The sequence below is a fragment of the Anoplolepis gracilipes genome, chromosome 14, assembly GCF_047496725.1.
Source record: "Anoplolepis gracilipes chromosome 14, ASM4749672v1, whole genome shotgun sequence".
Classification (NCBI taxonomy): domain Eukaryota; kingdom Metazoa; phylum Arthropoda; class Insecta; order Hymenoptera; family Formicidae; genus Anoplolepis; species Anoplolepis gracilipes.
Genome location: NC_132983.1, coordinates 8660627 through 8683080, shown reverse-complemented (window position 1 = coordinate 8683080; position 22454 = coordinate 8660627). Strand labels below are relative to the sequence as shown.

Here is a 22454-nt window from a genome sequence, read left to right as displayed (position 1 = left end):
GCACGACACGATGCATATATATGGAATGCTTCTGCTGCGCGACGAGTTATGGAACGCGCATACAATCGTGGTGAACGACGAACATATCTCATTGGTAATTATCTTAATTTTTTATATTAGAAATTATTATTGCGGAAAGTTTTTATTATCGATTTATGGAATAATACATGATGTATTTTACATCGTAAAATTCCGTGTTAAATTGTATTAAAAAGTTTTAAAACTCTTTAACACAATTTATATTCAATACAAGGAATTTAAGAATTCATGCACTGAGACAAATGATATAACTGAAATAAATCTTGCATATTTTGTTTATGTAGGTGATTCAGGTTATCCATTGGAACCGTGGCTATTAAGTCCTTTGCCTCGAGAGCCGGAAGGAACTCCACGTTTTGCGTATAATGAAGCGTTATGTAGCGCAAGAAATTGTGTTGAACGTCTCTTCGGTGTACTGAAGTCTACTTGGAGATGTCTTTCTCGACACAGGGTTTTGCAGTATGAGCCTGGCTTCGCTGGAAAAATAGTCAACGCTTGTACAGTTCTCCACAATATGCGGAAAGCTCACGGCATACTTAATGATAATTTTGATGCATGTTTTGATCATAATGAATATGTGCACGAAAATTATGGTGATGCTGATGATATTAATCATGTTCGTGGACCTCTTGCTATCGCGCATCGCATCCAAGATCGTTTAATAGCAGAAAGATTTGGCAGATGACAATATTACATGTTAATAAAAATTTGTACCTTATAAGTTGACCCTTTAAATGTAAATAAATTTTAAGGAAATATATTTTTTATTATAATTATATAGAAGTTATTAATTTATTTCAATCCATTTTATTGTGATAAAAAGCAGCTGAAATTAACAAATAAGTATAAAACCATTTTATTTATTTCAAAAATATATTTAGATAATTTTTTAACTATAATTTAGTAACTTGTAACATTTTTATTAACTTTTTAACATCCTATTTTGTAACTTTTTAACTCTAATAATACTAAATACTATAATATAATATAATACTTAGATCTATACTATATCATAAAAAATACTTACTAACTTATAATACTTAATACTGACTTATAAAAATGCTACAATACATTTGGCAAGTTTTTGTACTAAAATATATTTGGCAATTATTCCCAGTCTTCGTTAAAGTCTCTAAGAAATTAGATAAAAAAAAATAAAACAAAAAAAAATCTATTATAGTGTAAGTGGAAGAGATACAAAGAAACGAAAACTGTGTACCGCTGGCGCTCATATGTACATGGTTTTCGCTTGTGTTTGTATCCCTTCCACTATGACTTGGCATGATGCACTTCTCGAATGTAGCATCAGTGGCAACAATAATTAAAAACAATATTAATAAAATTGATTAGATTAAATAGTTAACTTTGACATATCGCAGATTATTCGTTAAGATAAGTAGGCAACATGTGTTCCATAATTGCTGTAAGTTTCTCAAATACTCGTATTAGTTCCTTTTCATTGATTGCCATTACAGCAGCAGTATCTGCTAATTTTGTTATGCCATGTGCAATTTCTGTTACTGCAAGCGCATTCATTCTCGAAGCTTCTGCTTGAATTTTAGAAGATTCAGCATGTATCTGCAAACATTCTAATATATTTAATAAATTATCAACATTTGTTTTTTAAAAATTATGCATTCGACGCCAATTGAAGATTTTGTCTTACAAATGCAGCATCGGCCTGCTTTTCAATCATGCTTTGAAAGTGCTCCCTTGACGAAAACAATTTTTCAGACGGTGTAAGTCGATTAACTACAATAAAAAATGTATGTACGACTATTATTACAGAAAATTATCATAAATATAAATATGCAAAAACATTTTGAAAAACAATTAAAAATTATAATATCTATAAAGTAAAATTTTAACCTTACATCGTCTTGATGAAGTGGGCATATCAATATTTGAACTAGACTGTTCTGTAGACTTTGATGTAGAATATGAATATGGAATATTTTTATGTGTCCTAAAAGTACGAACAGCAGTCTTTGTCGATTCGCAGTTGGTTTCTGAAATATTCCGAGTAACATCTCCAGTTTCATTTATTGCATCATGTTGTAATAAATTGTTATCCAGTGAACAATTGTCAAGAATTAAGTCCTCGTTGTTATCTATGGGATTAGCTACAAACAAAAGACATTATATAGCACTTTGAATATATTGAACTTTGATTATTCATTTATTAATTACTAATTATTGTTAATCAATTTACCTATATTTACTTATATTTTATTTATTTTTTATTTTCTTTATTTATTTATTTTTATTTGTTTATATTTATTAATATTACTTATTATTATTTATTAATTTACGTATTATTATCAAAAAGACTTTAGAGGTGAATTTGTACACATATGATAGCTATTAATACGATAAAAATAATAGATTCTCACCATTTGAATATTGCGAGTTCTGATAAATTTCACGTGAGACATTTGAGTAAACGCTTATCACTTGTGGAGTCGCTGATAAAACTGAATTGTTTCCATGTTCTAATTCTTCCAGCAAATTCTATATGCACAAACAATATAAACACATTTGTAAAAAGCAATTACTGTTTCTATTAAATAGAATATACAAGGTGGACCATTTTAATCCATCCAGTCGAATATCTCGAAAACCAAGCCCGGGAGAGAAAAATGTTTCAGACAAAAGTTGTATGGTTTCGAGGGGGCCATAAGATGATATCATTGGTTTGACCTTGGAAAGTCATTTGAAGGTCACGTGAAGGTCACTTCAAGTTTTTTAAATGGAACACCCTATATATTTTTACATATTTTTATAGCTCATCTCGAGAGCTTTCCAAAACACTTATGACAAAGTATTTTTCATTAAGTATTTTTTTAGTTATAAGGCTTCAAAGTTGCAGTATTTTGACATAAAATACAAGATATCTCGTAAAATATTCAATTTTTGATTATCTTACTCTAATACTTTTATGCACAGAATAATGAGACGAATCAATTGGTGTAAAGAAAACACATAATTATGTTAAAGTAAAAATATGTAACTGTTGCAAATTCAGATTTTTACTTTTTAATAAAATTTAAAGTTGATCTTAAAGTCATGTAACTCGGCCAAAAAAATCGTCGAAATATTTTTAAAAAAGCATTTTGTAGGTAAAGTGTTATATTTTACGGAAATTGACTTGAATTTTTCGAGAAAAATTTTTTTATAAAACTACAGAATATCAAAAATAAGTAATTTTATGAAAAAAAACAGCGTTTTTTTTCTTAGGGTACACTGAAAAGATAAAAAAATTTTCTAAAACTATCGATAGCATGTTAAAGCTGAAACTTCAAGCTTCAAAATGTTTTTTTTTTAATTTTTATACGATGATTTTTCGGTGAGTATCGTCAATTTTTCTGAAAAACGCAAGTTTAGCTTCAAAGTCATGTAACTCGGCCAAAAAAAATCGTAAGAAAATGTTTAAAAAAGCATTTTGTAGGTAAAACATTGTATTTTATAGAAATTGACTTGAGATTGTCGAGAGAATTTTCCTTATCTAGGTACAGAGCGTCAAAAATACGTAATTTTAAGAAAAAAAACTGTGCGCGCTTTTTTAAGGGATAGCACTGAGAAGATAAATTTAAAAAAAAAATTATCAATTGCATGTTAAAGTTGAAACTTCAAGCTTCAAAATGTTTTTTTTAAATTTGCGTACGATGATTTTTCACTGAGTTACAATAGTTTGAATATAGCCTATTTTTTAACGTATGAAAAGTGTTCCCTATTTTCTTTTGAGTAGTGTATATATATATATATATATATATATATATATAGAGTGTAACTAAAAAAACATATGACATATAATGGCAGATTCTCTGACCAATTTGGAGACGATTTTTCCTCAGCAAAAATGTGGAAAAAGGTCATTATTTTTTGCACACTTCCAATTTTTGTCATTACATATCTTTTTAACTAAGCCTCAAAGTAAAATTTTATTTAGGTAAACTATACCTGAAATTAACTGAAGAACGTAAATATGTTAGTCTTTTAACTCTAAAATGTTTAATTTGTGAGAAACCCATTTTTTTAAATAACTTATAACTCTAAAATTATTGACTTCTCAACATTTTTGCTAAGAAAAAATCGTCTCTAAATTGTCCAAAGAATATATATATATATATATATATATATATATATATAATTATTAGATATTAAGTTTAATAGATATAATAATAGATATTAATATATTATAATAATTAAATATTAAGTAACTTCGTCCTCGACAAGAACTGAGTGGGAAACTTGGCGAACGAACGTTGAGGCCGATCCCAAGCCCGGATAAAGAAGGAGGGTTGGTGGGCAAGGTTAGCAGCCTATCCACCGTAAAAAAAAAGATAAAGCTTACAGAACCACCGCATTAACCTCGGATACTGGACGGACACTACAGGATGACGACATGGCAAGAAAACGGAAAAAGCGAAAATGGAAAAGGAACATAACCAGACTCGAATGTTGGAATGTTACATCCTGGAATAGTAAAGATCAGGAAGTCACCATGGAAATGGAAAAACACAGAGTAGACATCTGCTCGCTCTCAGAAACAAAGAAGAAGGGTAAAGGCAACATAAGATACCAAAATCACATTCTGTTCTACAACGGAGTTGAAAAAGATTCCAGAGCACAGGCAGGGATAGGAGTACTGATCCATAAAAACTTCGAAAACAATATCGAAGACGTGAAATACATAAACCACAACATAATGTACATAACAGTCCAGTTTGGAAAAGAAAGAACCCATTTCATAAGTATTTATGCGCCAGACATAAGCAAACCCAAAGAAGAAAGAGAGAGTTTTTTCGATATCCTACAAGAGACACTAGATCAGATACATACGGAAGACAGGGTATTCGTGATGGATGATTTTAACTCAAGGATTGGTAACAAGAGTATCCCGGGAGTTATGCATAAGTTCAACGAAGAAATTTTGAACAAAAATGGGAACATGCTCATATCATTGTGCCATAACGAATTAAGGATCAATAACACATACTTTGACCACAAAGATCAGCACAAGTATACATTTGCAAACACTAGAGGACAAAAGTCAACAATCGACTATGTGATCACCAACAGGAAGATACACCCTAAACAGATACTGGATGTGAGGACGTTAACATCCGCAAATGCCGGTACACAGCATGGGCTAGTACTATGCAAGTACCGTAGGGGACGAATACAATTAAGAAGGAAGAAGCCAAATTATGTCTCTAAGTTGAATGTGGAATCATTGAAGCAAGAAAGCACCAGGGAACTCTATGTAAGAAGATTAAGGGAAAAAATTGCCCTCAACAAAATCACGGAGGAAGATAACATCGAGACGGCATGGAAAAAAGTAAAAGAGAACATCACAAAAAGTGCAACAGAGGCTGTAGGGTTAAGAACAACGGATAAACAAACCCAATAATAAGCCATGGTTTACGCAGGAGATCAAGGACCTGACAAAGGAAAAAAGAGAGACATACATAAAATATATTAACAACAGAACACCAGAGGAATATGAAAGATATAAAGGAATCAGGAGTAGAACAACAAACAAAATTAAACAACTTAAAAAAAATTACTGGGAGAGATTCTCAACAGAGATGAAACATGACCTATACGGGGGACAAAGGAGAATATGGAACATGCTGCAGAACAGGAAAAAACCAATAAAGGAAGAAATACAAATAAATGTTATAAAACCAGAAACGTGGACGGAATATTTTGAGAATCTTTACCAGCACCCGAACAACGAGGAAGAAGAAGAAGACTCGCCAATAGACCCATCACCAGCAGCAGCCACAGAAAACGACGGAATAACAACAGAGGATATACAGACAGCTGTAAGAAAACTAAACGAAAATCGCCAGGCATAGACAACATCACCAATGAACTGATAAAATGTGGAGGAACCGAAATTACGGAACTCACAAACCTATTCCAAAAGATCGAAAAGAACGGCATAATACCAAAAGAATGGAAGGAAAGCATAACCATCCCTATATACAAAAAGAGACCAAAGAACAACCCCGCCAACTACAGAGGCATAACATTGCTAAGCTCCATACAGAAAATACTGACCAAGATTCTCACACAAAAAATCAATAACAAAGTCGACTTCCTAGAAGAACAACAAGGATTCCGGGCAAATAGATCTACAATAGATGCAATCTTTATTCTACGACAGCTAATAGAAAAAGCAATAGAGTTTAATAAGCCTATGTTTACATGCTTCGTAGACCTCGAGAAAGCATTTGACAGGGTGCGGCTGAACGATGTGATCACTCTTTTAAAACAAAAGAACGTTGATAAGCGGCATGTAAGTATAATCAAGGAACTTAATAATAACAATAAGACCAGGATAAAGACGGACCAAGGACTAACGCAAGGAGTGGGGATAGCGACAGGCATCAGGCAGGGAGACAGTCTAAGCCCGTGTCTCTTCAACATCATTATCATCAAGGGTGTGAATGAGGTTGAGGACGGTTACACGATGGGTGATCACACCCTGAGAATTCTGTGCTATGCAGATGATGCGGTCCTTGTAGCCGAGAATGAAGATGACCTACAACGACTACTCAACAAGTTCAAAACAACAGCAGAAAGGTTTAATATGCTTATATCCCGCAAAAAAACCCAGGCAATGGTAATCACAAAGGAGCCGATTAGGTGCAAGCTAGTGGTTAACGATCATATCATTGAACAAGTAATGAGCTTCAGCTACCTGGGGGTGGAAACACATAGCGACAGATACCTTGCGAACGAGGTAGGAATACAGACAAATAAAACAGCCAGAATCGCCGGATACCTTGGGACATAATATGGCGGAACAAGTATATGAGCACGAAGAGTAAAATCCGGATATACAAGGCCTGCACTAGACCGGTACTCACCTATGCAGCGGAGACAAGAGCCGAAACTTCGCGGACAAAAAGGATGATGAGGACAACAGAAATGAGGATACTAAGAGCTATCAAGGGGGTCAGTCTCAAGGAGAGAATAAGAAGTAATGATATACGGAGAGAGCTCCAGGTGCAGGACGTGGTAAGATGGACAAGAGCGCGACGCCGATTCTGGAGAGATCACGTTGATAGGATGAGCCCAGAACAAAATGGGCAAAGACACAAAAACCAAACACCAGACGATCTGTTGGAAGACCATCTAAACGGTGGTACGAAAGTTGGACCTCAGGTTCACAAGAGGGGAATGTCAGAGGAGACAACAGGACTTAGTCCTACTACAAGAGGAAGAAGAAATATTAAGTATAATAAAGTATAATAATTTTTTGTAGAAACATATAAGATGGCACGACACAAATGGAGAAGAAGGCAGAATATATTTCTACCTCAGAAGGACTATTGGATACATTAAGCCAACCATCTCGTCAAAATAAAAGATCAATTAAAAGACCTCTATTTTTTGATGAAACACAAGATAATTACGATGATAGTAAAATTATTTATATTTATTTTTTTATTCTTCAATTTTAAATAAATCTATATACATATTGTTATTACTAATATCTATATACATATTGTTATTACAAATCATATTTTATATAGCACGTACCAGAAAAAAAGTAAACAGTTTACCAGCTCCTCCTTCTAATTATGTACAAGCAATTAAGCACAAAAATTTGTCATCGTTGCCTTCAATACTAATTAAGGATATCACTGTTGTAAAGAATGCGACTGGTACGTATAAATTTAATTATTTTCACACACATACACATACACATACACACACGCACACACTTAATTTTTAAAAACTTTATTTCAAATTATTTTATTACATTTTTTTAATAAATTGCTGACATCTTTGAGTTATTATTGTTAACATTTTTAAGTTAGATTTTTCTGAAAAATAGTGTACAAATTTTATCTAAATTAAATATTGCAGAAAATAGAATGAAAAAAACAAACATTATACCGAGTTCTGTGTATCCTGCTGTTTGTGCTTGTACACCCAAAGCTTCAACAAGCGCTTCAACATCTAATGATATGTTTCATGAAGATCAGGATGAAAACCAGAATGAAGACCAGGATGAAGAACAGGATGAAGAACAATATGAAGGACAGGATGGTATGTACAATTCTATTTGTTTTTTTATATAATGATTTTATTATAACAATAAATAAAGACATATTAGAGGCATTCTAGAAAAAAAAATTAAATATTTAAATTTTTGTTGTATAGAAAGCTCGATAAGAAGAAGTAGCAGTTCATCAATACCGATTTCTTCTTGCAAACAAACTTGTAATACAAATAATTTTAACTCTGAAGAAGATGAAGTAGATGGTATGTATAATTTAATCATTCATTGCCATTTAATTTATTTTTTATTTTATTTACAAAATATCTTATAAGTTATTCGATTCAAGAAAGTATATAATTCAAATAAATAAAATAAATAAAATAAATGTTATATTTCAGATGTTCTTAGTATAAATGATTTACCCGAACATGAAAAATCTGATATAGAAAAAAATATATAATTTTAGATTTAGAAAGTAAAAACTTTTTATATTATATTTTATTGTTAAATTAAACAGTTTTTATTTAGAAATAAATATAAATTTAAGAACTAAAATACATAAACTGTTTTATTTAACAATAATATATATAAGTTTTTACTTTCTATATGTAAAGTCTAAAAGACATCATCAAAGTTAGCCGGCAAAAATTGGTTGTGCATGCGCTAACTGTTGTTAGCGCATGTTTACATGTTTGTAAAAACTTTATATTTTTTTCTTATTATTGCAATAAATTTTTCGCTCTATAATATGATTTTTCTTTGTATTTGTATACTTACACTACGTAAAATGAGCCTTTTTATTGTTTTTCATCAAGAAAAACGATCATCCGTTAATTATAAACAATTTATTTATTTATAAAAATGTTATATTTTATAAATATTACATTTAATTATATAAAAAATAAAAAATCAGATCTAAACAATATTTTTTTCTAAGCGAGAATGACCTAAATACGATAAAAAAGAATTATCAAAAAAGGCTCAATTTACTGATTTTTATTTTGCAAAAAAAGATGTTTTTTTAAATAAACCACAAAACGACTTTTACAGCCTTAAAGTACAACTCAAGACCTTTCGTTTGCCCACTAATAAAATTTTTTTATCTTGATTTGAAGTGGAGATATTTAATTTTGAAAAAAAGTGTTTTTTTCAAAAAGTACTTTCATATTTTTCAAAATATCTAAAAAACTATTAAATTTAGAAAATTCTAAATTACATATTCTTTTTCTTGAAACTCTGGCGTTGAATTTGGAAAAAAAATTTTTTATTCTACGTTAATTTGATTCCGAGATACAAGCGGTTGAATATCGCTCGGGTCCCACAGACCCAGTCTAGGAACAACGTAAAATTTTGATAGTCTAGGAATTGAGGGTTAAAAATATTTTACATTAAGCAGCTTAAAATGTTAACATATTTATATTTGTGACAGCAAATATAAAATTTTCTTATAAGTTTGTATACATACATAAACAAACAGATTTGATTACATTTACTGATAAAGTTTAATAATTCTGCATATAATTTTTTTAATAAAATTATAGAAAGAGCTCCGATTAATAAATAAGTAAGTAAAAAGAGGCAATAGGAGCGAGGAGATGTGAATATAAAATTATAAGTTTTTTATATATAGATGATGTGTCGCAATTGTATTGACATTAAGTACATTAGTAACATTCTATAGAATGACGGAAACTATAATAAAGATTTGAACGTTTCGATTCATGTTTTGAATCCTCTTCAGCATAATATGTAAATTAAATAAATGAATTATAAATAAAAACGAAATTAATGATAAAACATCGCATAATAAAGGCGTAAGACATGTGTGGACATAAAATCCGTGATCGTATTCGCATGATTAAAAGGATCACTGCCTCAGAACCGCTGTACATATTTATCGCATGTTAGTTGTATAAATTACATAAAACGATCCAACTTGTTCGGCTCTTTTATTGTACGGCTTGCATAATAATCCCGCGAGGCAATTCTCCGAGGTTTCCAGACCGAGGGAAGTATGCAGTTAGATTGAGGGGTTAAGTAGGATATGCATTCCGTTTGTGTGTTGTTGAATCTATGGTATATATATCGCGACAACTGATGTTTAACGTGTGGTTATGCCGATGGACCATCTGTACTATCGGCATAACCACACGTTAAACATCAGTTGTCGCGATATATATACCATATATACAGATGGACCATCTGTACCATCGGCATAACCACACGTTAAACATCAGTTGTCGCGATATATATACCATATATACAGATGGACCATCTGTACCATTGGCATAACCACACGTTAAACATCAGTTGTCGCGATATATATATACCATATATACAGATGGACCATCTGTACCATCGGCATAACCACACGTTAAACATCAGTTGTCGCGATATATATACCATAGATTCAACAACACACAAACGGAATGCATATCCTACTTAACCCCTCAATCTAACTGCATACTTCCCTCGGTCTGGAAACCTCGGAGAATTGCCTCGCGGGATTATTATGCAAGCCGTACAATAAAAGAGCCGAACAAGTTGGATCGTTTTATATATATGTAATTTATACAACTAACATGCGATAAATATGTACAGCGGTTCTGAGGCAGTGATCCTTTTAATCATGCGAATACGATCACGGATTTTATGTTCACACATGTCTTACGCCTTTATTATGCGATGTTTTATCATTAATTTCGTTTTTATTTATAATTCATTTATTTAATTTACATATTATGCTGAAGAGGATTCAAAACATGAATCGAAACGTTCAAATCTTTATTATAATTTCCGTCATTCTATAGAATGTTACTAATGTACTTAATGTCAATACAATTGCGACACATCATCTATATATAAAAAACTTATAATTTTATATTCACATCTCCTCGCTCCTATTGCCTCTTTTTACTTACTTATAATTTTCTTACTTTCTACATCATATTATTACATTAATGATTAATTTTAATTTTTTAAAATATGATTTAAAATAGCTATTTTAGATTAAGCTTCAACCAAAAAATCAACTTGTCAAATTATTTCTAAATTTGTTTTTTTTCTTCGGTTTTGTGGAATGGAAATTCTACTTCATCTGTTTCAATATCTTGTTCCTGGAAAGACAAATAACTGCTCTTAAGAAAAATGATGCAATATAAATAAATCATCAATCTCAATTATATCAGTCACACAGATTGCTTATTAGTTTTACTTATTATACAAACTTTTTGATTTACTTGCAATGGTTTAATAGATGGCAAATTTAAAATTGTCTCGTAAATCGATATATATGCATTTCGCATATAATCTTGTCGCTCGTGAGTTTTTCTTCTCATGTTGTGTTTTTCTACTTCAGGTAAAACAAAATTATATATCATATCCGTTACCAATTCCTCTTCTGTCGATTTATCCGCGCTGTGAAAATATGGCCGTCTTTTATATATGTTGTTTGTTGTAATAATATATTTATTATACATATCTATCAATTACCAATCTTGTTTTTCTGGAGCATATTTTGATTTGTCATCCACTTTATCGTAAAGTTGTAATACTTGTTCTTTAGCTGTTTTATCGGACATCCAATCAACGCCTTCTCTTGTAATATTTTCCAAATAAGCTTCTATCGAGTCCTGATTTACTTTTACGATTTGCTTGAACATTTCATCGAATTCTCGTCGACGATTACGTTCTAATTGCCGCTTACCAGCTTCAGCAGCTTCCCTCATACATCTTTCTCTTTCGGCAAGTAAAGCAAAAGCATGAGCTCTACGTTCGTCCTCTAATCTTACTTGTTCCTGAAGATGAAAAAGAAAATAATTTTAGAGCAAATTATTTCAATACGAACTTCCAAAAAACTTACTTTGCTAAGAAAATCTAATATCCCACAGATTGTTTTTCCTTCCAAAGAATTGAGAATCTCACATAAACGATCTTCTTGTAGTAATTGATCATTTTGTAATTGCTGTAACTCGATTGTATGTATTTTTTCGTGCTGCTTCTGTTCATCCTGTTCGAGCGTCTGAGTCAAATGTAATTCTTCGATCAATTCTCTATTTCTATCGCGTCCTTCATACATCTATAAAATGCAAAATTTTATGTTTCCTTTTTTATTATTAACACAGTTTTACAGAATGGTAAATATGCAGAAGTGATGTTCCAGTAAAAACTCAAACTTTTTTTTATAGTAATCAACAAAATTATTATAAATTATTATAAATAGTTACACATATATAGACTATTATAATATATAGGCTACATATATTTTGCATATACAGGGTGTCTGATAAAGATTGAATCAACGTTCGTGAGCAGGTAGAGTGCATTAAACTGAACAGAAAAGTTCTTTATCATTTTGTAATTTTCGCAATAATTATTAAAATATTAATTACAAATGCTCAGCAAATGAGCGTGCGCTTTTCGCGGCTAGACCATGGGCCGTACGCTCTAGGCGTTCCAGCGGCGAAATGTCACGCGGGTTGCACAGCAACGAAAAGTATGGTTGTTTTTCATTGCCATGCAATCCGCATGAGACTCGCCGCTGGAAGTCCTTTAGTTTCACTTACTGCTTGATCGGAGAGAACTGTTTATCATATTACTTTCTCCGGTATTATATATTATATATATTGACTATATATAGACTATTATAAATAGGCTTTTTTGTTCAAATAATCTTTTTATTAATGACTTGCTCTTTTTTAAAACTTTTATACGTTTTATTTTTATAATTTGTTTATTGCTATAAAAAAAAGTTATGCTTTCGTTGGAGCATCACTTTTGCATTTGTATTACCAAAATTTCTAATGTATGTGTTTTACGAATAGAATGATTTTATGTAATGTACTTTACCAGACATTGTGTTGCTCTGCCTTTAACCAACTTCTGAATAAACGTAGCAGATTCTTCCTGTTGTTTCTGTTTGTTATTCCATATACTCAATCTACGTGGTGTAACGGGCAAAGCTGACTGTTTGTAATTGCGCTTTATTAATCTTGGAATTACATCTACAGATTTAACGTTCTTTCGGATAGCCTTCAGGTCGAAATGAAGCTGCTTCAGTTTTTCTTCCGTCCATCTAGTTTCTCGTATACAGATATCTATCGATTTAGACTTGCGTTTATCAATCACTTTCGGTTCTTCAATAGTTGGTAACCAATTGAGCGATGTGTGTATATCTTCTTTTTCATTTTGTTCTTTTAAATAATAATGTTGCATTAGATAGTAGTGAATATATACAGGGTGTCCCAGAACAACCTTCCGTCCGTAAAATAACATATTCCTGACACAATTTTAAGACAGTTTTTCCTTTACCAAAATTTGATTTAAAGCTTAGTTTTTGAGTTATAAGCAAAAATAGTTAGCAAATCACACGTCGAGTACAGAAGGCAGATAGGAACGGCGCGGCACACCGCGAGCGCGGGCGCAGCTGACCGTTCGACGAGTGATTACCGCCGCATGAGTCGCTAACTATTTTATCTTATAACATAAAATTATGCTTTAAATAAAATTTTGGTAAAGAAGAAAATGCCTTATAATTACGTTAGGAATAAGTGTTCCTTAAATTAACGTTAGACGCTGCGATCAGCTGATTGCTACACGCGATGTGTCTCTCAGCTGAGCTGGAAAATCAATATATCGATCAGTCTGAAGTCGTTGACGACAATGTCGATGACAATCGAAAGAGCGTCGCGGAGGCGGTTATTTCTCTCTCTCTCTTTCTTTCACTCACTCTGTCCCTTCCTTTTACGCACACACTTAGACATACACACATCGCGGGTAGCAATCAGCTGATCGCAGCGTCCGACGGCCGGCGATCCGGAACAACTTTTGGTCATTAAAGTAATGTTATTTTAAGGAATACGTATTCCTGACGTAATTATAAGACATTTTCTTCTTTACCAAAATTTTATTTAAAGCATAATTTTATGCTATAAGGTAAAATAGTTAGCGACTCATGCGGCGGTAATCACCCGTCGGACGGTCAGCTGCGCCCGCGTTCACGGTGCGCCGCGCCGCTCCTGCCTGCCTTCTATACTCGACGCGTGATTTGCTAACTATTTTTGCTTATAACACAAAAACTACGTTTCAAATCAAATTTTGGTAAAGGAAAAATTATCTTAGAATTGTGTCAGAAATACGTCATTTTACGGAAGGAAGGTTGTTCTGGGACAGGATTTTAAATAATGCATTGATATTTCTCGAAAACCAGCAAGGCTTTAATTGAAAAATGTTTCATAAAGTTTTGCTTTCAAAATAAGATGGTGCCATTGTAATTTGATTTTCGATGAACGTCACGAGATTATTTCAAAATTATTTCAACGAGATATTTCATAACATATGTAAAATTATATTAAATTATAGAATGAAATATCTCATAAAATTATTCAATTTTTGACTATCTTATCCTTAAAACTTTTTACGCCAAATATTGCGAGGAATCGATTTATAAAAACAAATTAGATTGCTCCCATTTTAAAAAATTACCTTCTATTTAAAAAGATGACCTTTAAAATAACTTTATGACTTTTATCCAAAATCAATGGCACTATCTTATGTCCTCTTCGAGCTTACTTTTATAAAGATTTTTCGAAAGCCTTGGTTTTAAAGAAATATCAATGTGTCATTTAAAACGAGCTAGTTTGTATGTAAAAAATTAATGTCACTATATAATCAATTATACTCACGCACAGCACAGCTTTCATTCAAAAATTGCTTTCCTAACTTCTCGTGTCGTCTTTCAGAGTATTTATCATTTAAACGCATTTGCGGTTCATATAAATCGAATTTGAGACCAATATGTCCCTCGATTAAATCGGGTTTGCGAGATTGATTGTCGTACTTCCTACATAATTTTCGCAAATTTCGTTTAAGATTATGTCTGATAGTCTTAACTTGATCGTCCCGATTTTTCATCAGTTTGTTCTGGAGTCGATTGAAACGACTTTTTACTTTTTTCTTATTTTGCGACTCATGACTTTGCATAAGATCCTTCATCAGATTTAATCGCAAATCCGTTATGAATTGGATTTCCTAAAAAAAGAAAAGTTATAATTATAATAATTTAAATAACTAATAAATTCGATTTCCTAAAAGTTATATGCATAAAATTACGAGAAAAATATAGGTATTTAAGCAATCTAATTGAAACCTGGTTTCATTTCAAAAACATAATTGTATATGAAAATTATTTTATAAAAATAACTCGTTATCATTATCGGTATACTCAAAAAGTAATGAGTCATTACTATTTTTCTGTATATTAAACATACACACACTCACATAACAGTTTTAAATATATTTTTGACAGAAAAAACTTATTTCAACAAATTATTACAAAAAATCCAGGTTGGACGGTGGTCGTGCACGCTGCGGCGCTGAAACTCGCCTGAGGCGAAGAGTATGCGTAAACGCAGATTCGAGTCCACCCAAACCCAATAGGAGTAAGAAAAATTTAGTCGTAAGGTGGCTGTGCACGCTGCGTCGCCGAAGCTTATCTGATAACCAGTATGGCGGAACGCAGACTCGAACTCACCCAGACGAATTAGGATTAAGTTTATAGGTTTAAGATAAAAATGTAATAGATATAGTGTATTAGGAAAAAGAAATAAAGGTTTAATAGTCTCTTAGGCGAAAGCTAGGGACGTAAAACCCAAGGTTTTTTTTTATTAAAAAAAATCTTTTTTGTTAAAATCTCCAAATCTTATAAGTCTAAATAAAAAAAGATATATATATTTTTTTTTAATATCTCCCCGGGAAAAAAAGTTGGCCATATATGGATTTTGTCAATATCTGATCATGTCTTACTAAGTATAGTCATATATGATATTTATATGATAATTAAATAAAGTTATATGATATTATATATGATTTTATTTAATTATTATATTATTATATACAGGGTTTCCCAGACCTACCGAATCACCTGTTAATCGTGGATTCCTGAGCTCATTTGGAGACGAAAATCCTAATACGAAAATGTCGAGGCTACAAATGTTTTCAAATGGTAAGAGTTTAAAGTTGACCAATTAGCATGATAAAACTTCGCGCGCTCAGGCACGTCGCATATTAAAAGTGCCACCGCACTAAATTTAATTATCGACATTGAAATATTGATAAATTATGTATTTAATTTATTGTTAAGTTATTGTTATGTAGTAATTTATTGTTATTAAAATAATTTTATAAATTTATCTTCTTCATGTGCGGTTAATAAATTTCGGTATTAGAATATCTCTGCAATGACAGAAAATCCTCGTAACCACCCAATTAAATTCAATTTCGATGTTGCGCGCGGAATTACAAAGATTTTCTGTCATTGCAAAGATATTCTAATACCGAAATTTATTAACCGCACATGAAGGAGATAAATTTATAAAATTATTTTAATAACAATAAATTACTACACAACAATAACTTAACAATAAATTAAATACATAATTTATCAATATTTCAATGTCGATAATTAAATTTAGTGCAGTGGCACTTTTAATATGCGACGTGCCTGAACGCGCGAAGTTTTGTCACGCTAATTGGTCAACTTTAAACTCTTACCATTTGAAAACTATTGTACACACCTCGACATTTTGATATTAGGATTTTCGTCTCCAAATGACCTCAGGAATCCACCAAGTGATTCGGTAGGTCTGGGACACCCTGTACATATATATATATATATATATATATATATATACAGAGTAATCACCTGTCGGACGGTCAGCTGCGCCCACGCTTGCGGTGCGCCGCGCCGCTCCTGCCTGCCTTCTGTACTCTACGTGTGATTTACTAACTATTTTTGCTTATAACTCAAAAACTATGCTTCAAATCAAATTTTGGTAAAGGAAAAATTGTCTTAAAATTGTGTCAGCAATACGTCATTTTACGGACGGAAGGTTGTTCTGGAACACCTTGTATACATACATATATGTATATATACCTGTATAGATATAGATATATGTATATGTATATACAGGGTGGGCCATTTTAATCGATCCAATCGAATATCTCGAAAACCAAGACCGGGAGAGAAAAACGTTTCAGGCAAAAGTTGTTTGGTTTCAAGGGGACCATAAGAGGGTATCATTGGTTTGACCTTGAAAAGTTATTTCAAGGTCATATTTAATTTTTCAAATGGGACACCCTATATATTATTGCATATTCTTGTAGCTTATCTCGAGAGCTTTTCAAAACATTATAATCAAATGTTTTTTCATTGAGTATTTTTTGAATTATAAGGCTTCAAAGTTGCAGTATTTTGACATAAAATACAAGATATCTCGTAAAATATTTATTTCTCGATTATCTTACCTTAATACTTTTATGCACAGAATAATGAGACAAATCAATTGGTGTAAAGAAAATACATAGTTATCTTTAAGAAAAAATCTGAATTTGCAACTAGCAGTTACACATTTTTACTTTAACATAATTATGTGTTTTAATGGGACAAAATGTAAGGAGTAGTGATTCTACATGATAAAATAATATTCTACATGACAAAAATCAAGAATAACAAAATTGCGATAGAGGCTTCGTTTCTTACAATTAGTTATAATATTTGAAAATTTGCGTAAAAGGTGCCCAAAGCATGGTAAACCGCAAAATTTTTGACGTGTGTAGACTACATCGACTGAATCGCTCTCAAAATACTTTGTGACGCAAAAATATGCTGCGAATTGCCGAGCTTTAGATACGTTTTACACAAACTTTTAAATATTTATAACCAAAAAACGAAGCCTCTATTGCAGTTTTGTTATTCTTGATTTTTATCTTATTTTATCGTGTAGAATCCTTCCTTAAATTTTGTCCCACCTGTTGCCGAACACCCTGTATAAATTATCCAGAGTGTCCTGTAATTGGTGAAAAACTTGTTAATGGCAGATTCTTGAGATCATTAGGAGACTATTTTTCCTCAGCGAAAATGTCGTGGCATCAATAATTTCCGAATTATAAGCGATTGAAAAAAGACGCTTTTCGCAAACTAAACTTTTTGAAGTTAAAAAATTACTAAAACTACATTCTTCAGTTAATTTTAGATAGAGTTTATTCTAATAGAATATTAATTTAAGGCTTATAATTACAAAGATATATAATGGAAACTTGCAAAAAATGATGACGTCTCTCGATATTTTCGAAAAAAATTGATTCCAAATGATCTTAAGAATCTGCTATTAACATTATTCATTTTTTCTGCATCTTTAACTTTATGCAATTTCTAACTCCTGACATTTGTTACGTTAATGTACGAGTCGAATTTGTTTTTAACATACTAAAATTTATTAAAAGTTAAAAATTAATCTAGTTCCAAGTAAATATCGTTAAATTTAATCGAAATTATCTATTAATTTTTTAAAAGAAATTAAAGCTCTTTATGTGTGTTTGTTTGTGTGAAAATCATGCCGAAAATTATAGATTCGAAAAATAAAACACGAAAGTAACGATTGAATTCTCCTTATATGAATATTCGTTACCGAAAAATATAACGAAGTTACTTTTTCCGTTACAGATAAAATATGTAACGTCGGTGCTTTTACAGTTATTGAAAAGAAATAATTATAATTCTGATAGTATTACTTTCAAATCCAGTTTAAAATACCCACCGACTCACGAAATGCCCATTCGTCTATTTCTAACATTGTTATTATCGAATTTCGTATCTTTATGTTGGCCGGTGTATCCATTAGTGGAAGAATGGTTTCCCAAGCTCTTTTCATCTGCATCCTGTTGATAATATGTATCTCATGAACACCCGCAGGTAATCCATGCTCCCAAGTTAAATGAGCCAATGTCAGTATTTCAGGATTGTGACCTAAACAGAAATTATAATAATTTTTCTTTGAACGTTCCTGTTTCGGAACATTGATTTTGTTTCTTCCTTGCATTTTTTAAGTTACAAATTTTTTATTGAATTATTCTACAATTATATACAGACAGGGGCTTCCACAAGGGAAGGCAAGGGAGGGCACATGTCCTTTCCTGGAAAATGAAAAAATTCATAATCATAATTTATTTCATGTTTTCAATGCCTACGTTCCTCATTTAACAAAAAAAATAGAAAAAAATATTAAAAAATTTATATTTAAATTTAAAAAACACAAAAAATTAAAAAGGTAAAAAAAACTTCTTTTAGTATTAGAACTTGGTGAAACTTCTAGTTTCACTTTAAAAAAACTAACGACAATTATTCTCCTAATTATTTTTCAATTATTTTAATTTTTTTCCTGTATATATGAACAGAAATTATAGGTACAACAGAAAATTTTTTTTAAATAATAAAATATTAAAAAAAACAAATTAATATCTTTCTCGAGATTTATATTTTGTCGTATATAGTGTCTTATCTTGTTGCGGTAAGAAATCTTATTTAGTTCTAAAAGATGTAAAGATGTAAATATCAAAATATTTCAATCAATCTGAATGACATTTATGTCATGCCTCCCCCTGAAAAAAAAATCCTACGCCCTTGTATACGGAATAGTGTTTTACATATATAGTGTTAACAATCTTGAATTTTAACTTTAAGGTCCTTTTCTTCAAGTTTATGTAAAAATAAATTCAATTTTTTAAATGAGTATGATGGCAATAATAATAAATTGAATAGTTTAAAAAATATTTTATATTTTAGTTTGACATAATTTTATACAATTATAAACTATGCTCTAATAAACTATTTAATGTTTGGCCATCTTGTTCTTATAACTATTAACGTCGAATATTACAAAGAATCGATTTGTTTAAAAAAAAAAATAGGATTTTATTTAAAAATCCGGGAAAAAAAAGTCCATATAAAATTAGCCATATATGAATTTTGTTAATATCTAAGCATATCTTGCCAAATATAGTTATATATAATAATATGATAAATAAAATCATATATGATATCATATGATTTTATTTAATTATCATATAATATCATATATGACTATACTGTAAAGGAGGTAATCGGATCTTGGATGACCGGTAATTTACTCAAGAAATGTAAAGTAAATTGAAAATAAAAGTATATTCAAAAGATTCTCTCTAATGATTTAAAATTACAAGTATTTCGACTCGACGCGATGGGAGCGTCCCGTTTGACTACGTCACGATTGACCACAGCCACTTATATCGACCGATGCCTAGGGTCATCAGCAACAATTAACCAATCAGAGAGCTTTATTTTAAACTGGCCAATTGGCGACGTGGTTAATAGACTCCCACCCGACGCGATTCTCTAACTCTAAACTTGACTATTTCTCTTCCGATTCGACTCGAGAGAATCCTCGCTCGCTCGCACGACTCGCAAGTCTTACCCGCTCGCAACTCCCACTCTCATTCTTTCCACTCCATACCTTTGGACCACCCTCTATATTAGTGGAGTTAGTCGCTACCTACGTTACCGACCGTGCCTTACAATACTTGGTAAGACATAATTAGGGCCGGTATTCATAGCCCGATCTTATATTTAAGATCGTCTTAAGCTACTGTTCAACCAATGAAGTAGCCGCATAGCATCATTTTATTGGTTGAATGAGATCTTAACACGACTTTAAATATAAGATCGGACTATAAATACCGGCCCAGATATTGACAAAATCCATATATGGCCAACTTTTCTCCCTGAGAAGAAAATTAAGTCTCCCTTCACATGACTTTGAAAAAAGGCCTTATATAGTTAGTATTATTATTAAATTCAAAATTATCAACCTTTTTTTCTCTCAAAACTCTATAAATTTTTTCTAATTGTGAAACGTTTTTATGCAACATCAAGTTTGGATAAAACACCCTGTAACACTTTATGTAAAACCTTGTACATACAGTATATTGCAGGGTGAGGAAAAAGTATGGAACCCTGAAAAATCTCGAAAAATACAAGTTTTACAGAAAAATGTTTTAGACAAAAAGATGGTTTCCAGAGGAGCATAAGATGGTGTCATTGCTTTGACTTTGGATAGTCTCTTGAAGGTCTTACGTAAAGGTCTTACGTAAAGGTCACCTTCAATTTCTTAAATAGAACACCCTATTTTAATTGCATATTCTTGTAGATAGCTTTCCTAATAAACACCATAATAAAACTTAGTTAAAAATTTCCTGAGATATTTTAAAATTTATCGTGATACTTTTTAATATAAAATATAAAATAAATGAAAAAAATGAATAGATAATATCTTGCCTTAGACCGCCGGATCCTTTCTTGATTTTGCCTTACACTCTTTTTCTGTAAAACTTATATTTTTCGAAATTTTTCGGGATTCCCATACTTTTTCCTCCTGTATATTGTTACCTGGAACAATTTTATATGGTGACTCCCAAGGTTCAGTTTGCGCTTCACTTTCTCTGTAATCCGTTTGCGTTTCTTGCGTGTTTTTGCGTGATTCCGATTTAAGTGACGCAGTGCATTGTTTTTGTGCATTTTGTAAAATTCCGCTTAAAATTCTGTCCTCTAAATAATGCGGAATATCTGTGATCTTCGGTAATATCGATCTTCGAAAATGCTTACACGTATTTTCGTTCATGATTACAGCCGTCTCACTTTGTTCAGCCATATTTCTATATAAATCTGAAAGAGTTGAAGAGAAATATATCGAAGTCTTTATAGAAAATAATATTTTAAATTTATACAGAACTTCTCTTAAGTACATAAATAGAACTGCAAAGTATAAATAAAAAATTATTTATAAAATAAAAAAATGAGTAGACTTACTCAAGATTTGAAGAATAGCTATATAAGTATGTTTTTAAAAATTATATTCTTATAATCTTGAGATTACCTAAAGTTTCAAGATGGTCATATATCTTCTAAAAATATGAATATAATATATTTAATAATTAATAATAATAAATTTATAATATTTAATAATAAATAATAAATAATTAATAATAAATATATTTAATAATGCGGAAAAAAATGATGCTATATACATTATAGGTTTGTTGAAATTTTAAATAAAAATATATACATTTTATTAATTTTTAAAGAAATATTTAAAGAAATACTCACAAATAGAGTACTCTTCTAAGGATTTGAAACAATTGCTGCGACATATAATAATCCGCTAATACATTATAAAAAAATTAATTTTTTATTAACCATTGTGACATATGAATTTTAGGACGTTTCACGTGTTTATTCGCCATAATTTGCAGTGTACTTAATTGTACCTTATATGCCGTAAGTATGTAATCGTAAATGTAATGTTTTACTTATTTTTGTTGTATATACTTCTTTTTATCATTATATATAAAACTCTGTCAAAGGAAGAATGAAGTAAGTAACTATCAACGCAAGTAACTGTTTAACGTTTAATATTCCAATTCCAAATATTGATCAAACAATAATACCATAGCAGCGAATCAAAGCAACTTTACGGAAGAAAAATGTACATGTACAGGAAGAATAAATTACATTAACTGATCA

At 31.1% G+C, this 22454-nt stretch overlaps 3 protein-coding genes across 6 annotated transcripts; 1 reads left to right on the top strand and 2 right to left on the bottom strand.

Annotated features, from left to right (window-relative positions):
* Positions 1-1126: 1126 nt before the first annotated feature.
* On the bottom strand, positions 1127-4446 carry LOC140672906 (uncharacterized). Its single transcript, XM_072905396.1, has 5 exons — positions 4411-4446; positions 2433-2550; positions 1914-2162; positions 1706-1791; positions 1127-1617 (listed from the first exon to the last, which is right to left on the bottom strand). The coding sequence occupies exons 1-5, from the start codon at positions 4444-4446 to the stop codon at positions 1420-1422; spliced, it is 687 nt and encodes a 228-aa protein (XP_072761497.1). The 3' UTR covers positions 1127-1419.
* A 3393-nt stretch (positions 4447-7839) lies between these two features.
* Positions 7840-8522, top strand: LOC140673175 (uncharacterized). Its single transcript, XM_072905895.1, has 3 exons — positions 7840-8109; positions 8224-8325; positions 8461-8522. The coding sequence occupies exons 1-3, from the start codon at positions 7935-7937 to the stop codon at positions 8520-8522; spliced, it is 339 nt and encodes a 112-aa protein (XP_072761996.1). The 5' UTR covers positions 7840-7934.
* Positions 8523-10226: 1704 nt separating this feature from the next.
* Positions 10227-22433, bottom strand: LOC140673174 (cilia- and flagella-associated protein 91). Of its 4 annotated transcripts, none has more exons than XM_072905890.1 (9): positions 22038-22433; positions 21321-21596; positions 18658-18866; positions 14746-15091; positions 12911-13254; positions 11925-12140; positions 11555-11859; positions 11290-11479; positions 10227-11178 (listed from the first exon to the last, which is right to left on the bottom strand). In XM_072905890.1, the coding sequence occupies exons 2-9, from the start codon at positions 21580-21582 to the stop codon at positions 11110-11112; spliced, it is 1941 nt and encodes a 646-aa protein (XP_072761991.1). In that variant the 5' UTR covers positions 21583-21596; positions 22038-22433; the 3' UTR covers positions 10227-11109. The 4 variants fall into 4 exon arrangements, with proteins under 4 accessions (XP_072761991.1, XP_072761993.1, XP_072761992.1 ...); XM_072905892.1 differs by having other exon boundaries at positions 11302-11479; XM_072905891.1 differs by lacking the exon at positions 22038-22433 and adding an exon at positions 21741-21818.
* Positions 22434-22454: the final 21 nt, after the last annotated feature.

Bases quoted from the DNA above. Each gene is read 5' to 3' on its own strand.
- LOC140672906 (XM_072905396.1), bottom strand. From the start codon at position 4,446: ATGTCGTCATCCTGTAGTGTCCGTCCAGTATCCGAG. The intron at 1,792-1,913 runs GTAAGGTTAAAA...TTTTTATTGTAG, and splicing joins GCCCACTTCATCAAGACGAT to TTAATCGACTTACACCGTCT. The intron at 1,618-1,705 runs GTAAGACAAAAT...GAATGTTTGCAG, and splicing joins AGCAGGCCGATGCTGCATTT to ATACATGCTGAATCTTCTAA.
- LOC140673175 (XM_072905895.1), top strand. From the start codon at position 7,935: ATGAAAAAAACAAACATTATACCGAGTTCTGTGTATCCTGCTGTTTGT. The intron at 8,110-8,223 runs GTATGTACAATT...TTTGTTGTATAG, and splicing joins ACAATATGAAGGACAGGATG to AAAGCTCGATAAGAAGAAGT. The intron at 8,326-8,460 runs GTATGTATAATT...GTTATATTTCAG, and splicing joins TGAAGAAGATGAAGTAGATG to ATGTTCTTAGTATAAATGAT.
- LOC140673174 (XM_072905890.1), bottom strand. From the start codon at position 21,582: ATGGCTGAACAAAGTGAGACGGCTGTAATCATGAACGAAAATACGTGT. The intron at 13,255-14,745 runs GTGAGTATAATT...ATTATTTAAAAG, and splicing joins GAATGAAAGCTGTGCTGTGC to AACAAAATGAAAAAGAAGAT. The intron at 11,480-11,554 runs GTAATTGATAGA...ATATTTTCACAG, and splicing joins GCTCCAGAAAAACAAGATTG to CGCGGATAAATCGACAGAAG.